The 14,656-nt window shown below is 40.2% G+C and overlaps 1 protein-coding gene across 4 annotated transcripts; it reads left to right on the top strand.

Annotated features, from left to right (window-relative positions):
• Positions 1–3,039: 3,039 nt before the first annotated feature.
• On the top strand, positions 3,040–8,103 carry LOC115258749 (uncharacterized protein K02A2.6). 4 transcript variants are annotated; one of them, XM_029859125.2, is made up of 3 exons: positions 3,040–3,700; positions 3,754–7,717; positions 7,777–8,103. In XM_029859125.2, exons 2-3 carry the CDS (start codon positions 5,527–5,529, stop codon positions 7,983–7,985), a joined length of 2,400 nt encoding a protein of 799 aa, XP_029714985.2. In that variant the 5' UTR covers positions 3,040–3,700; positions 3,754–5,526; the 3' UTR covers positions 7,986–8,103. The 4 variants fall into 3 exon arrangements, 3 of the variants coding, with proteins under 3 accessions (XP_029714985.2, XP_062706642.1, XP_062706641.1); XM_062850657.1 differs by having other exon boundaries at positions 3,040–3,231; positions 3,298–7,717; XR_009997533.1 differs by lacking the exon at positions 3,754–7,717 and having other exon boundaries at positions 3,040–3,231.
• The last annotated feature ends 6,553 nt before the right edge of the window (positions 8,104–14,656 follow it).

Raw genomic sequence — 14,656 nt, forward strand, 5'->3', positions numbered from 1 at the left:
CATAAATCCCTTGATTTATTCATCCGATATTCTCCCTCGTCTTCGCAATCGGTCCTAACAGCAACGCGAGGTGAATAGCATGGGACAAACATCAAAATCTCGCACAGTCGACTTTTTGGATTCCATTTAGGTCCCATATGAACTGTACAAAATTTCAGCGCAATCAATGAGACTAATTAAGCGCAAGCGGTTCAAAGTTTGCATAGGATTTACTATGGGAAATGTTACACTTACAGAAAAAAAATCACAAAGGTCGTCCTTGTTTCCGTAACCCTTCAGCGCGCGCGCCGTTGTAAAAAGTACAACACTATCAAAAAACCTCGCTTGTCGTATACAGCGGGAGCGCGGTGCAGTTTCAGTTGCTTGATGGCGCGCGTTCTGGAAGGTTAATTCAAAACGATCAAAGTTCCTTGTAGGAAATTTATCGTCTTCCCTTCGAAGACCGCAAAACGATAGGATACCTGTGAAAAAAGTAATTTAATTATTATCGATTAATGATATGACGAATTGCTCATTGCTTTGTTTTATTAGCAGATTTGTAGTAGAGTACGTCACCTTGTCGCACTCCCCGGCGAGATTTGAATGAACTGGATCAGCGTTTCTCAAACTATGGGTCGCGACCCACTGGTGGATCGCGAGCTGATCATTGGTGGGTCGTGAAGGTTTTGGCGATATTGTAGTAAATATTCTCCTTAACTTATAACAAGTTATGTTGTTAGCTATTTTCGTAGTTTACAAACATATACTTCCTTGAAGAATTGGAAGAATTATTTCTAGAAATGCAATTTCTCCCTAATTCCATTCAAACTTTCCTATTACGAGTCTTAATCCGAAACATTTTTAATCTACGATCTGAAATTAATTAGTTCGAGAATCGATTCACATGCGTTCAAAGTCAAAATTCTGAGGATAAAATCTCATATAATCTGCAAAAGATGAGTTCAAGTTATTACTTGTAGTTGCTCTTTTTAGACAAATTTACACATAACAAATGGTTCCAAGTTCAGCAGCTATATTTAAGAAAAAAAATCAAAATACTAAAAAAACATTAAAAAAACAAGCGTTTGGTAAATTCCTCCGAATCTTCTGTTTGTTTTGCTGAACTTATGCTTTAGCTTCTTTGGTAAACTTTTTCTTAATTTCGGTTATCTAAACTTTTACAAAAATCGGGATACAATTGGCGTTATATCTCCAAAAAAATTTTAGAAATTCCATGTTTTCTTTAATCCAAAAATGTGAGATAGAATCTCTAAAATCTGTGAAGTTCTGTAAATATTGCCTAAAATTAGAATGGCTAAATCTGTAATGAAACTAGTCAACTTGTCTAAAATACTTAAGGCATGGAGTTCACGGAAACTGAATATTTGGGCACTTAAACTTTATTTTAACTTTTTCAAAACACAAATAAAACACTGTTATTAAAAAATCAAAAAGGGTTTCGTAACACGCAAAATCCTTGATTGGATATTCCAAGCCTAACTTTACCAAACACCGTATCTAACAAAATTCACGAACGGAGAAAAACGGAGGGGAAATTCGCTGTTTCCATAGCAACTCATACATTGAGCATTTTAGGAACGTGTGATACAAGTGGTCCTTAACGAGATTCAGCGCCTCATGTGAAAAACCTTTGTTTACATATGTTACATACGGTGTTTGGTGAAGTTAGGCTTGATTTTTGACACACCAATAAATTTATATCACAATGAAAATGATCAAATCCAGTTGAAATTTTCTAAAATTTTCTGAAATGTTTTGAAAATACGTAATGGTGGGTCGCCAAATTCCTCTCTCTCTCTCTTCTTGGCGTAACGTCCTCAATGGGACAAAGCCTGCTTCTCAGCTTAGTGTTCTATGAGCACTTCCACAGTTATTAACTGAGAGCTTCCTCTGCCAATGACCATTTTGCATGTGTATATCGTGTGGCAGGCACGAAGATACTCTATGCCCAAGGAAGTCAAGGAAATTTCCTTTACGAAAAGATCCTGGACCGACCGGGAATCGAACCCGTCACCCTCAGCATGGTCATGCTGAATACCCGTGCGTTTACCGCCTCGGCTATATGGGCCGCCAAATTCCATTTCAATCAAAAGTGGATCGCAAGCTGGAAAAGTTTGAGAACCCCTGAACTGGATAGTTCATCCTTACGAAGTTTTGCACACCGTCCATCGTTGCTTTCATCAGTCTAGTCAGCTTCCCAGGAAAGCCGTTTTCGTCCACGATTTCGCATAGCTCTGTGAGGTCTATACTGTCATATGCCGCTTTGAATTCGATGAACAGGTGATGCATTGGGACCTGGTATTCACGGCATTTATGAAGGATTTGTCGTACGGTGGGTAAAGATCTAGTCCGTTGTCGACCGGCCGTCGATGAAGCCGGGCTTGATAACTTCCCACGAACTCATTCGTTTAGGTCACAGACGACGAAAGATGATCTTGGATAGCACAATGTAGACAGCATTCAGAATGGTGATCACTCTGAAGATGTCATGATGTGATTAGGGCAAATCATCCCTTGCTTCCACTCCTTCGGTAGCTGTTTGGTTTCCCAGATCGTGGCTATCAACCGGTGCAGATAGATGGCCAACTTTTCGACGCCCATATTGATGAGTTTAGATATGATACTATCTTTCCCCTATCAAACAGACATACTACTCAAATCGAAATCATCGCACGATTTAACGGTCATTTCGAAAATAAAGTGTGGTTCGGACTGTGCTCGCATGTGTCATGGTGGCGCTGCTGTGCCTACATCACCTCTCAATTTTAAAGACAAATGAACGCGACGCCGATCAATGTTTACATAAAACGACTCGATCATGAACCTTCATTCATATTTTATGAATAAATGACGCCACGGGGGAGTCGTCACCTGCAAAATTGTTACATCGAACCGAGGGAAACAACACCTGCAAAGCCTGCAAATGACTGCTTCGGATTGAGCAATATAGAGGGTGCTATTGAGATGCCAAACGATGTTTTGAAGCAATTTTCATCTAAGTAATATGTCTGTTTGTCTTTGATAGCACACTGCCTGTGGTGATATTATCTGGTAGTGATTCGTCTGTACTGTATCTGTGGGAAATCGAGTAAACAGAATATATACGATTGGAGAACGACTCGAACGTGTTTGTTAATTCACAATCTGAAATACCACAAATTGGCAACGAGAGTGGGATATTTTTGCCTGGAACCGATTGGTTACGACGTGTGGCTTGGCAGCTTGTCGCAGGTAAGTTGATTTTTCTGAAAAAGAGGCGGTTTGTTGTAATGAATGAGTGTTTCATTTTGACTATAGCATTGAGTCGGGGACGACATTTTCTGCTGTCGTCGAGTATTGAGGTAGTGTGAGAGAGAAGAGAAGAGCTGCCACGCAGGATAGTGGTGATCGATTGCTTCCGCGACGAGAAAGCGGGCTTTGGCTACCACGTCTAGACAGTGGTGTGATTGCTACCGCGATTTGACAGCGGCATTGGCTACCACGGCGGGGAAGTGGTGAATGATTGCTACCGCGGCGGGACAGCGCGGCTGCTACCGCGACTTGACAGCGACGTTGGCTACCACGACGTGAAAGTGGTGATTGATACTTGCTATCGTGTTTTGTTTTGATACTGAGATTGGGGCGAAGATTGTTTTCTCGACACCAGGCTCTGTGAAGTTGATTGTTTTTTTCGAGATTAGTTGGACGTTCGAAACATCAGGTAAATAATGTTTTTCTTTTGCTTTACGATACACTGAACAGATTGTTATTTAGGGATGGACAAATCTCGAATGTTCGCAAGTTTGCCGCCTTTTTCCTGCGCAGATGTGCCGCTTACGGATCGCAGGCAAAAGTGGATGACCTGGAAACGCGGTTTTGAAATTTTTCTCAGGGCTGCAAAGGTCGAAGATGCTGCTGAAAAGAAGGATTCGCTTTTGGCTCACGGTGGTTTTGAACTGCAGGATATTTTCTTCAATATTCCGGGAGCAGACGTTGAAGCGAAGGAAGATAACGATTGTTATGCCATTGCCATAGAGAAACTGGACAGCTATTTTGCTCCACAGCGACACGAAGCTCATGAACGTTACGTTTTCTGGGCTATGAAGCCGGAACCCGGTGAGAGTTTGACAAAGTTTTTGATGAGGACGCAAACACACGCCTCGAAGTGCAATTTTGGGAAAACCTCCACTGACAGCTCTTCCATAGCTGTGATTGACAAAATGCTCCAGTTTGTCCCAGCTTCTCTCCGTGAAAAACTACTACAGGCGACGGATTTGACAATAGACGAAGTTGTTAAACAGGTGAACGCTTTCGAGACATCCCGTTCTGCTAGCGAACAGATCAGCGGTCAAGCGATATTGCCAGCGGTGAGTAAAAATACTGAGTCGGTGCAACGAGTGAAAGCATATTGCAAATTCTGTGGAAAAAATCACGGACCTGGACAAAACTGCGCTGCTTGGAATAAAACGTGTGGCAACTGTGGAAAGGTGGGACATTTCCGGGCAGTTTGTTTCAGCCGTATGGGTCAACCTGGAAGCTCAACAGGTTCTAGTAATCAGCCACCGACGAAGTCTGCTATCAAAAGGAATTACAGTCAAACATTTCAGCCTAGTGCAACAGCATTCGGGAAACAACGGCGAACAGGTACTTCCTTTCCCCCTCGGCGGTTGCACGCGATAGCTGATGAGGAAGAAGAAGTAAATATCGAACTTGTCGAAATGGTATCTTCGGCGAATGATTCAGAAGAGCTGGTATGGGTTAAAGTGGGAGGCGTTATCATCGAAATGCAGATAGATTCCGGTGTTCATTCGAACATTGTTGATGACAGAACTTGGGAAATGATGCTGAATAACGGTGTGGAGACATTGGCAAGGGGAAACCAGTCGGACAAGAAGTTCAAAGCGTACGCACAGAGAGATTGCCTGGAGGTGTTAGAAATGTTCGACGCAGAGGTCATCATTAACGATGGAAATAAGGAACTAAAAACAAACGCACGTTTCTATGTAGTGAGAGATGGGCCTCAGCCTTTGCTCGGCAAACACACGGCGCAGCAGTTGGGAGTTTTGGTTGTCGGTCTTCCTAGTCAACAATCTCTACAGAACGTTGGCAGCATTCGACCGTTTCCTAGTGTTCGTGGTGTGAAAATACATATCCCGGTTGACAAATCCGTCCAGCCAGTTGTTCAACGATTTCGGAGACTTCCCTTTGCTACGTTGGAGCGTGTGGACGACAAGCTTAAGGAGTTACTGGCTAAAGACATCATTGAGAAGGTCTCTGAGCCTAGTCGATGGGTGTCACCGATGGTCGTGGTTATCAAGGACAGCGGTGATATACGTCTGTGCATCGATATGAGGCAAGTCAATAAAGCAGTTCTTCGCGAGACGCATCCACTTCCGACGATCGAAGATGTTCGATGGAAGCTCAATGGGGCGGTTTACTTCTCCAGGCTTGACATCAAGGATGCCTTCCACCAATTGGAGTTAGATGACGAGAGCAAACCTCTGACAACCTTCATCACTCACAAAGGTAAGTTTAACTAACAAATGAATGACTTTTGCTTCGAATATACAATGTTTTAATTGGGTGTTTTGTTTCATTACTCAAGGTCTCTTCCGTTACAAGAGACTCGTCTTTGGAATATCTTGTGCACCCGAGGTATTTCAAAAGACCATTGAACAAATTCTGTCGGATTGTGACCATACCATCAATTTCATTGATGACATAATCGTAGTAGGCAGAACTGAGCGGGAGCATGATGAGGAACTCCGCAAGGTTTTGGGTAGGCTGCGAGATTATGGAATTTTGTTGAATCAAGACAAATGTGCATTCAAACTAACTGCAATCGACTTCCTGGGACACAAATTTGATAAAGACGGTATGACTCCTTCTACAAGTAAAATAGAGGCTCTTCAAAGTTTCCGTGCACCAGCTACCTGTGAGGAGGTCAGAAGTTTCTTGGGTCTCGTCAACTACGTTGGTGCATTTATCCCAGACCTTGCTACAATATCATTCCCTCTTAGAGAACTTACGAAGAACAAAGCTGTTTTTAAATGGAATCTGGAAGAACAAAAAGCGTTCGATAAACTACTAAAAGCAATAAGTCATATCGATCGACTTTCGCACTTTGATCCTGGACTAAAAACTAGAGTTGTCGCCGATGCTTCCCCAGTTGGACTGGGAGCAGTGCTTCTGCAATTTTTCGAAGGAATGCCAAGGGTCATATCGTACGCTAGCAAAAGTTTGACCGAAACGGAGCAGCGTTATGCCCAGACGGAGAAAGAGGCTTTAGCTTTAGTTTGGGCGGTTGAGCGGTTTCAAATTTATCTGGTCGGAATTAAGTTTGAATTGGAAACTGATCATAAACCTTTGGAAGCAATCTTTTCACCGGATTCGTCACCCTGTTTAAGGGTAGAACGGTGGGTTCTGCGTTTACAAGCGTTCAGCTACGAGGTGGTTTACCGTAAAGGGAAAGCAAACATAGCTGATTCTCTATCAAGACTTGCTCAATCACAAGTACTGGAACCGTTTGATCCAGATTGTGATGTTTATGTACGTAATGTACTTGAGTTGGAAGCAGTGGATATCGGTGAGCTGGAAAAAGCTTCTAGTGAGGATCCCGAACTTCGGGAATTGCGAGAATATCTTGATCGAGGAGTATGGAACTATACCTCAAGCACTGTCAAAGCTTACCACGCGTTTCGGAACGAGCTCGGCAAAGTAGGAGAATTGGTAGTAAGAGGTTCCAGATTGATTGTACCTGCAAGCATGAGACAGAGGATGCTACAACTGGCTCATGAGGGACACCCAGGTCGAACCAAAATGCAACAACGATTGCGTCTATCGTATTGGTGGCCTGGAATGGATGAGTCTATTGCCCGCATAGTAGATAGCTGTGAAGGTTGCCGTCTAGTCGGTCAACCTGATAGACCAGAACCCATGGAAAGGCGCAAACTGCCAGAGGCTCCGTGGATCGACATTGCTATAGACTTCCTTGGTCCATTGCCCTCTGGAGATTATCTTCTTGTAATTATTGACTATTACAGTCGATATAAAGAAGTAGAGATACTGCAGAAAATTACAGCCAAAGAGACTTCTGAACGGCTTGAGAAGATTTTTGTAAGGCTAGGTTTTCCTCGAACAATAACCCTGGATAACGGACGACAGTTTGTAAGTGTGGAGTTTGAACGATATTGCCGCAATAGAGGAATTATTCTGAACAAAACCACGCCGTACTGGCCCCAAGAGAATGGCCTTGTGGAACGCCAAAACCGCTCTTTGATGAAACGACTAAAAATTAGTCAGGTTTTGAATCGTGATTGGAAGCGAGAGCTTCTTACTTACTTGTCGATGTATTATTCGACTCCACACAGCACAACTGGAAAAACTCCAGCAGAATTGATGTTCGGAAGAAACATCCGCACTAAATTACCGACTTTGAGAGATTTGAGTACTGAAGCGCCGCCAACAGAGTATAGAGACCGTGATTTACAGCAGAAGGAAAAGGGTAAAGTTACCGAAGATCTACGACGCAGAGCTAAACCATCTGAGCTGAATGTTGGGGATGAAGTGTACATGAAGAACGTCCTTCCAGGGAACAAGTTAACGCCTACGTTCAACCCAAAGGTGATGACAGTGGCCGCAAAGCAGGGTTCTCGTGTTACAGTGCAGAATAACGAAACTGGAAAGTCTTACGACAGGAACTCCAGTCATCTAAAAAAAGTAGTGTTTGGGAACAGTGGTATAATGACTATCGGTATTATTACCTTTTATTATTTTTATAATATATTCTATTCACAGGTCAAAACGACGATGAAGATACAAATGCAGAATCGCTTAATGAGGCAAATCCAACGAGTTCTGGGAATATGCATGTGACGATTCCAGAAGTTGAGGATCCACCATCCGAAGAGGTCCCCATAGATCAGGAGATGCCCGATCATCGGAATAGGTCACAGCGTGAAATCAGGAAACCCAAACGTTTTGATGATTGCATTTTAGATTACTAATTACGTGGAATATCTCTGTTTAAAGAAGGGGAAATGTGGTGATATTATCTGGTAGTGATTCGTCTGTACTGTATCTGTGGGAAATCGAGTAAACAGAATATATACGATTGGAGAACGACTCGAACGTGTTTGTTAATTCACAATCTGAAATACCACACTGCCTATAACTGTATCTTTAGGAAATCAAGTAGTTGTAAAGTGTGACAGAATCACGGTGTGTCTGGTAGAACAAAATTATTTAAAAAAATCGGTATCGCTAAAACACCCACCAAACGAAAGCTGAAGGTCCCCTCTTTCATTTGAGACTAAAAGAAGAAAGTTCTATCGGCGGGTCTAGAACATTTTTTTTTTTTCAAATATTACTATCATTGAGGCTTGTGTTTTTTCTTTTTTCAACCTTGAGTAGTCAAATGGGCTTGTATGAGGTCGCCCATTAGTAACGTGTCCTTTTAAAAGAGTAAACGGGTCAAATCAAAAATTAAAAATTTTCCTTACAAAATATTGCTTAAACATAAAGTGCAAAAAAAAAAATATTTAAGGCAGTTCAATGGAATTTCAGCAGTATCTGGGCATATATACAAATAAACTTCGCTTTTTATACATGTGGAAATAGTTATTGCGGCTGCAATTTTCTTTCTTTTTATTGACAGTGTCTTATGATTTAACAGTTTTACGATCAAAGTAGGCCGAGTAATGTCAACAAAAATAGAACATACATCAAAGTAGCTCGGATAACGGGGCACAACATTTGGAAGGTAATTTTTTTGATGATGCAATTTAAATCGTTCAAAAGCATGAATAAAACGATCTAGAAATCCACACCAATTTTATCAATGTGATGGTCTGTCTTATATCCTTGTATGCCGTGGCTCGGATAGAATTATCACATGTCGGTATTTGTTCAATTTGTGCACCTTTATGGTACCTAAGACTTAAACATTTTTAGTTAATTCAGACTATTGTAGTTAGGTATAGCTCCTTACTTTTAAAGAAACAACTACGACAACAATTCCCTAAGTGACGAGGAAAACCAAACCAAAGAGTACGTTTTGTGTTTAAAGAAGTGTTTTTCCGCCACAATTATCATCGAAAGCCGTTAATATTCACTGTTTAAGATTTGTTTAGTAAAATTGTCTAATAACGGGTAATTAGACATAAAAAATATTAGTAACAGTATATCTTTGTGAACAGGTAGCCTTACTCAATTGACAAAAACAGAATAATTAAAGCTACATGTCTAACGATTGATTGATTTTTTGCTATTTTTTTAAATCTGTGTTAACGAGATTTTTAGCCCTTGGCTAGTTCATCTTGGGACCCACGCTTTACTTCCCTTCCGAAGGAAGAACTCACATTTTGCGAGTTTGTCGGGAGTGGGACTCGATCCCAGGTCCTCGGCGTGATAGTCATGTGTTCTAACCATCACACCAGGTCCGCTCCACATCTTCTGCTAGCATCATGGCATTATAGACGAGTTAGCAACTTTTCATTCAATTCTACAGCTTTATTGACATATACACATGTCTTACATTAAAGTACATATGTCTGAGCACATACATATTAATCAGAAAAGATTGAAAATTTCATAACTTGTTCTTGTTTCTACTTGCAGGTTGTTGATATTATGAAAACTTTTTTCTGAAAGATTTCAGAGATAGCAGTTAGTACTACCCCACAAAAAAGTTCGGATTTGCTCATTTAAATTTATCTCATTCAATGGTGGCGAATATACCCATTAGATTTACTCTCTATGAGCTTACATATTATTTGAAACCTTCTACATGGAGTTGCGGCCCTCATAAAGGGCAAACGTGGCAGATCTAGCGCTACTATCGATGACGCAGAAAGAAATTGCTCGTTGCAGTTGTGTTCTAGATGCTACAAGAAGATGATCAAAGGCAAGCAGCTTGTTTGCACTAAAGCTGAAGTACATTGAAACTTGTTGAACATCATTCAGACTTCTCATGAACAGTGTTGCCACATTTTTATCTGTACCGGAGGCTCAAAAATCTTTTTAATCTGTACCAGACATTCGAAAAATCTGTACCCAAAATCTGTACCAAATTTGTACCACATTTGATTTAAAATCGCTTAAAATACACAAAAAAGAGCATTACATTCAGGCTAAACTATAAAAAAAAACACTTAATTTGCGTGTTCTGTTGCCAATTTATGAACTTTAAGAACAAAAATATCAGTATTAAAAATGTTTTAACTTTAAATTTTAATGATTTTTTCTCAATTTCAAAAAATCTGTACCATTCTGTACCTTTTGCTGAAAATCTGTAATCTGTACCGTACAGAATCTGTACCAAAAAATTGAAAAAAATCTGTACTTTTACAGAATAATCTGTACCTGTGGCAACACTGCTCATGAAGTTGCTGAGGTTGCTGAATATTTGCGGGCAAAACCCAGAGATCAGGCTGATCAGATGAAGCTCTCAAATATTCATGAACTACCACCCAGATGGAAACCGGCGTCAAGGAGTGACCAGAACAGTAAACCGATTTTGTTCACCGATGATTTGTTTTTGATAACGAGCCCATAAAGCCACAGCTGCAAAGGCGTGAGTACCCAGCACAACCATGCTGAGGATGACGGGTTCGATTCCCGGTCAGTCCAGGACCTTTTCGTGAAAGAAATTTCCTCGACTTAAATGAGCATGCAGTATTTTCGTGCAAGTCACACGCTATACACATGCAAAATAGTAATTGGCTACCAGTATAATCGTAAGTCAGCTATAGTGGCGCCACTTGCCACTTTAATTTGACTTTAATGGTTAATGTAGGGCAATGCATGCCAATATACATACGTACGTGCTTTAAATATGCAATACGTACAGCTTCAACAGCATGGTTACTTGGGAAAACTGTGGGAGTGCTTGTAGGAGATAAAATAAGAAAATTTCAAACAAATCCTTTCATTTATTCTTATTACATCTCCTACAGTGCTCATAGAACAAGCTAAGAAGCATGCTTCGTCTCTGTAGGGACGTTTTGCCAAGAAGAAGAAGAAGAAGAAAGAAAACATGTGTCTTGAGTACCAGACGCGCATTGAAGTTGAGAAGCTGTTTAAGGAGTATATATGACGAAGTCACACCCCGAAATTTCAAGAGCACAAATCTGAAGAACCAAATGACGGTATATGCTGTAAAGGTGGTCGATTGGTGACCTGCTGGTGCCAGTCAAATACGAGACCCTAAAGACGTATACGCATCTGTCAAAGGATGCAAACACATTATTGGAATCTAGATTTGAATTCAAAGGAACAGCATATAACTCGATTTTATACTCACTGTTCTAGTACTTTCACCACACTGTCCATAAACACAAAACTGTCATCTGCTGGATTTCCCATTCACATGGTAATATTGTGCTTTTATACACATAATATAAAAAATATATCGTCGGAAATTCATGCTTGCAATGGAAAAACAGTGTTTTGTCATAAATGTGTTCTTCGAAAAAAAAAAGAAAAAATATCATTTTTTTCAAAAAAAAATTGTTCTAGACCCGCCGATAGAACTTTCTCCTTTAAGTCTCAAATGAAAGGGGGGACCCTTAGCTTTCGTTTGGTGGGTGTTTTAGCAATACCGATTTTTTTAAATTAATGTTGTCCACCATTAGAGATTTAGGAGTTATTCTTAATTCTAAGTTAGCATTCACTGACCATTATAATGCCATAATCCATAAAGCAACAAATATGCTGGGTTTTATAAAGCGTTTCGGATATGTACAATTTCAAGGATCCATATACGATTTAAACAATGTACATAGCTTTTGTCAGATCGGTTCTAGAATACTGTAGTATAGTTTGGTCTCCCTATATGATAACACATGAAGAACGAATTGAATCAATACAATAGCAGTTTCTCTTATGGTGAAGATATGACGAAGCCACACCTCGAAATTTCGAGAGCACGAATCTGTAGAACCGAATGTCAGTTTGTATTGTGGATTTACCGGCTACTTGCATTCTACCGGTCGCTTCAGTATGGCCTCCAAAGTAGCCGTTTTATAAAAAAGAGTAACTTAGAAATGATTTTAAACATTTTTATTGTATGCGCTATTCACAGCAAATAATTTTGTAATATCGAGGCGCGTAATTTCTGGCGATGTATCCATTTTTGAATGTAATTTCATTCGGTTACATCGTTTTCCAACATTTATCACACTCACTATGTACACCCTGGTTGGCACCGGAAAGTGTCAACAAACCCATTCCAGCAAACACTCAGAAGCAGTATCATATTTATCATCTACCTCCTAACTCGGCGAAATAGCCGAGAGGTAAGGGATACACCTCTCAATCAACAGATCAGTGTACGAATCCATGCCAATATTTTACTTATATATGATTCATCAATCGTTCCGGTTCTAGCGATTGCTAGACCCACTTTCAAGCTGTGGCGGCTGATTTGCTGCGTAGAATGGATGTAATCGACTGATGTGCATCGAAAATGATGTGATATTACAAGAATTTTTTTGCTCTGTTCCTCGTTGCCACTAGCTACTCAGCGACATTCATTTTTTGACAATCAAGTTGATTTTTATATGAAAACGGCTACTTTGTAACGGCTACTTAAGTAACCGGTAGAATACAAGTAGCCGGTAAATCCACAATAATGAAAAGTTGATCGATTGGTCATCACTAGCGGGTAACCAATCGATCATTTTTTCAGCGCAAACGGACATTTGGTTCTTCAGATCTGTGCTCTTGAAAATTCGAGGTGTGGCTTCGTCATATCTTCACCTTATATGCTTTACGCAATCTAGGCTGGACCACATTTCCTTTGCCTTCATATAAGGCTCGATGTTTGCTTTTAGATATCCAGACCTTGAAGAAACGCCGCGAATTTGCTATGGTCTCATTTGTGAATGATATTGTATCGCAACGCATTGACTCGGCAAATCTACTATCGTGTATGAATTTTCATGCTTCAACCAGACAGTTGAGAAATAGAAATCTATTTGCTTTAAACAATCATCGAAGAGATTATGCCAAATTTTAGTCCTTTAAGGTGAAACGGGACGCCGTGTTATTTTTCCTATCTTGCCTCTCTTTCTAACTATTTGCCTAGCGATTTTGAACATGGTAATCTCGAGTTCTATCGCACTGAAGATGCTGAAAACCAATCAGCATATGCACTGCAAGTGAGATTACCATCTTAGTAGCAACAGAGCAATGGCGGATATTTCCTCGACCTCTCTTTACAACCAGCACTGTGTATCAATTGATTTGACCATATCACGATCAAATTTAAGGAAATATTTCAACTCTTTAATATATAATAGGATATAGATACAGCCTAGGATACAGCCTTAATGGCCCGTTTACATATTTGCTAATTCTGGGCGACACTACACCACAGAGAACAGACGTCCAATCTCATGTAGTGCAGTTGTGTAAAGCATTGCAACGGTTGGTTTGAAATAACTGGGAATGAGGCCATAACGCGGCGCTGTCAAATTTCGAATCGGGGTACAAATTTTCCGTTGTTTTACCTTTTGGCGCTAGTGTCACCTAGTGTGCACCCTAGTATAGTTCCACCAAGCGAATGTGTTGGTTTTACTTGGAAAACATACATTGAATTCTTGTTCAACTTGTTTCTTATTGAAAATAATGAAACTTATTATCAATGGGTTGCTCAAATTTTGTTGCTGGATTAGTGAAATAATCATAAACATCTTGTTATTTAAGCAAATACTGCTCAGAGTCTGAGTAGGAAAATTTAAAGGTGCGCTAGTGAAATATTTCTTCAGAAAGCGCCATCATGGTGTCGAAACAAGTTTTTGAGTGGGAAAGTCACCGTCGTTGTCGCTACTGAGCTTGTTTTCCCTTTACACAAGATTTTGAAGCAATTTTGTTCGAGCATGTTCGTCTGTTCTCTGTGACTACATTTTCTAGCAGTATTGGCGCCAGTTTAGCGCAATGTAAACACTTTTTAGCTCACAATAAAATAATCATGACAAATTCAGAAGCTTCTGAATTTGGTCACATAGAACAGACGTCCAAGCTCATGAGGTGTGTTTGCGTAAAACATTGCAACGGTTGTTTTGAAATGACTGGGAATGTGGCCATTACGCGGCGCTGTCAGATTTCGAATCGGGGTACAAATTTGCCGTTATTTTACATTTTGGCGCTAGTGTCGCCAAGTGTGCACTCTAGTATAGTTCCACTGAGAGAATGTGTTGGTTGTCCTTGGAAAACAATTTGTGTATTATTGTTCAACTCATTTTTAATTGAAAAGGTTGAAACTATTTGCCAATTGGTTGCTTTAATATTGTTGCCAAATTGGTGAAACTCCAATACACTTATTGTTATTCGTCCAAATACAACGCAGCCTCTGAGTAGGATAATTTGAAGGTACGCTTGTGAAATAATTCATAGGTTAGCGCCATCATGGCGTCAAAGGGAGTTTTTAGGTGGGAAAGCCACCGTCCATGTCGCTACTGTGCTTGTTATTTTCTTTACACAAGATTTTTAAGAAATTTTGTTCGAGCATGTTCGTCTGTTCTCTGTGATTTGGTGCTAAAACTAGTGGACAATAATGAGGATATTATAATATAATATAAATATTATGACAGTAGATTGAAAAACCTCGATTTCACACAAATATCTGTGAAAACATATTATGCCTCTCAAGAAAAATCAGAATATGGCGATTATC

The sequence above is a fragment of the Aedes albopictus genome, chromosome 2 (genome assembly GCF_035046485.1).
Source record: "Aedes albopictus strain Foshan chromosome 2, AalbF5, whole genome shotgun sequence".
Lineage (NCBI taxonomy): Eukaryota > Metazoa > Arthropoda > Insecta > Diptera > Culicidae > Aedes > Aedes albopictus.

Excerpts from the sequence above, each read along its gene's own strand:
- LOC115258749 (XM_029859125.2), top strand. The coding sequence starts at position 5,527 with ATGACTTTTGCTTCGAATATACAATGTTTTAATTGGGTGTTTTGTTTC. Across the intron at positions 7,718-7,776 it reads AGTAGTGTTTGGGAACAGTG|GTCAAAACGACGATGAAGAT; the intron begins GTATAATGACTA and ends TTCTATTCACAG.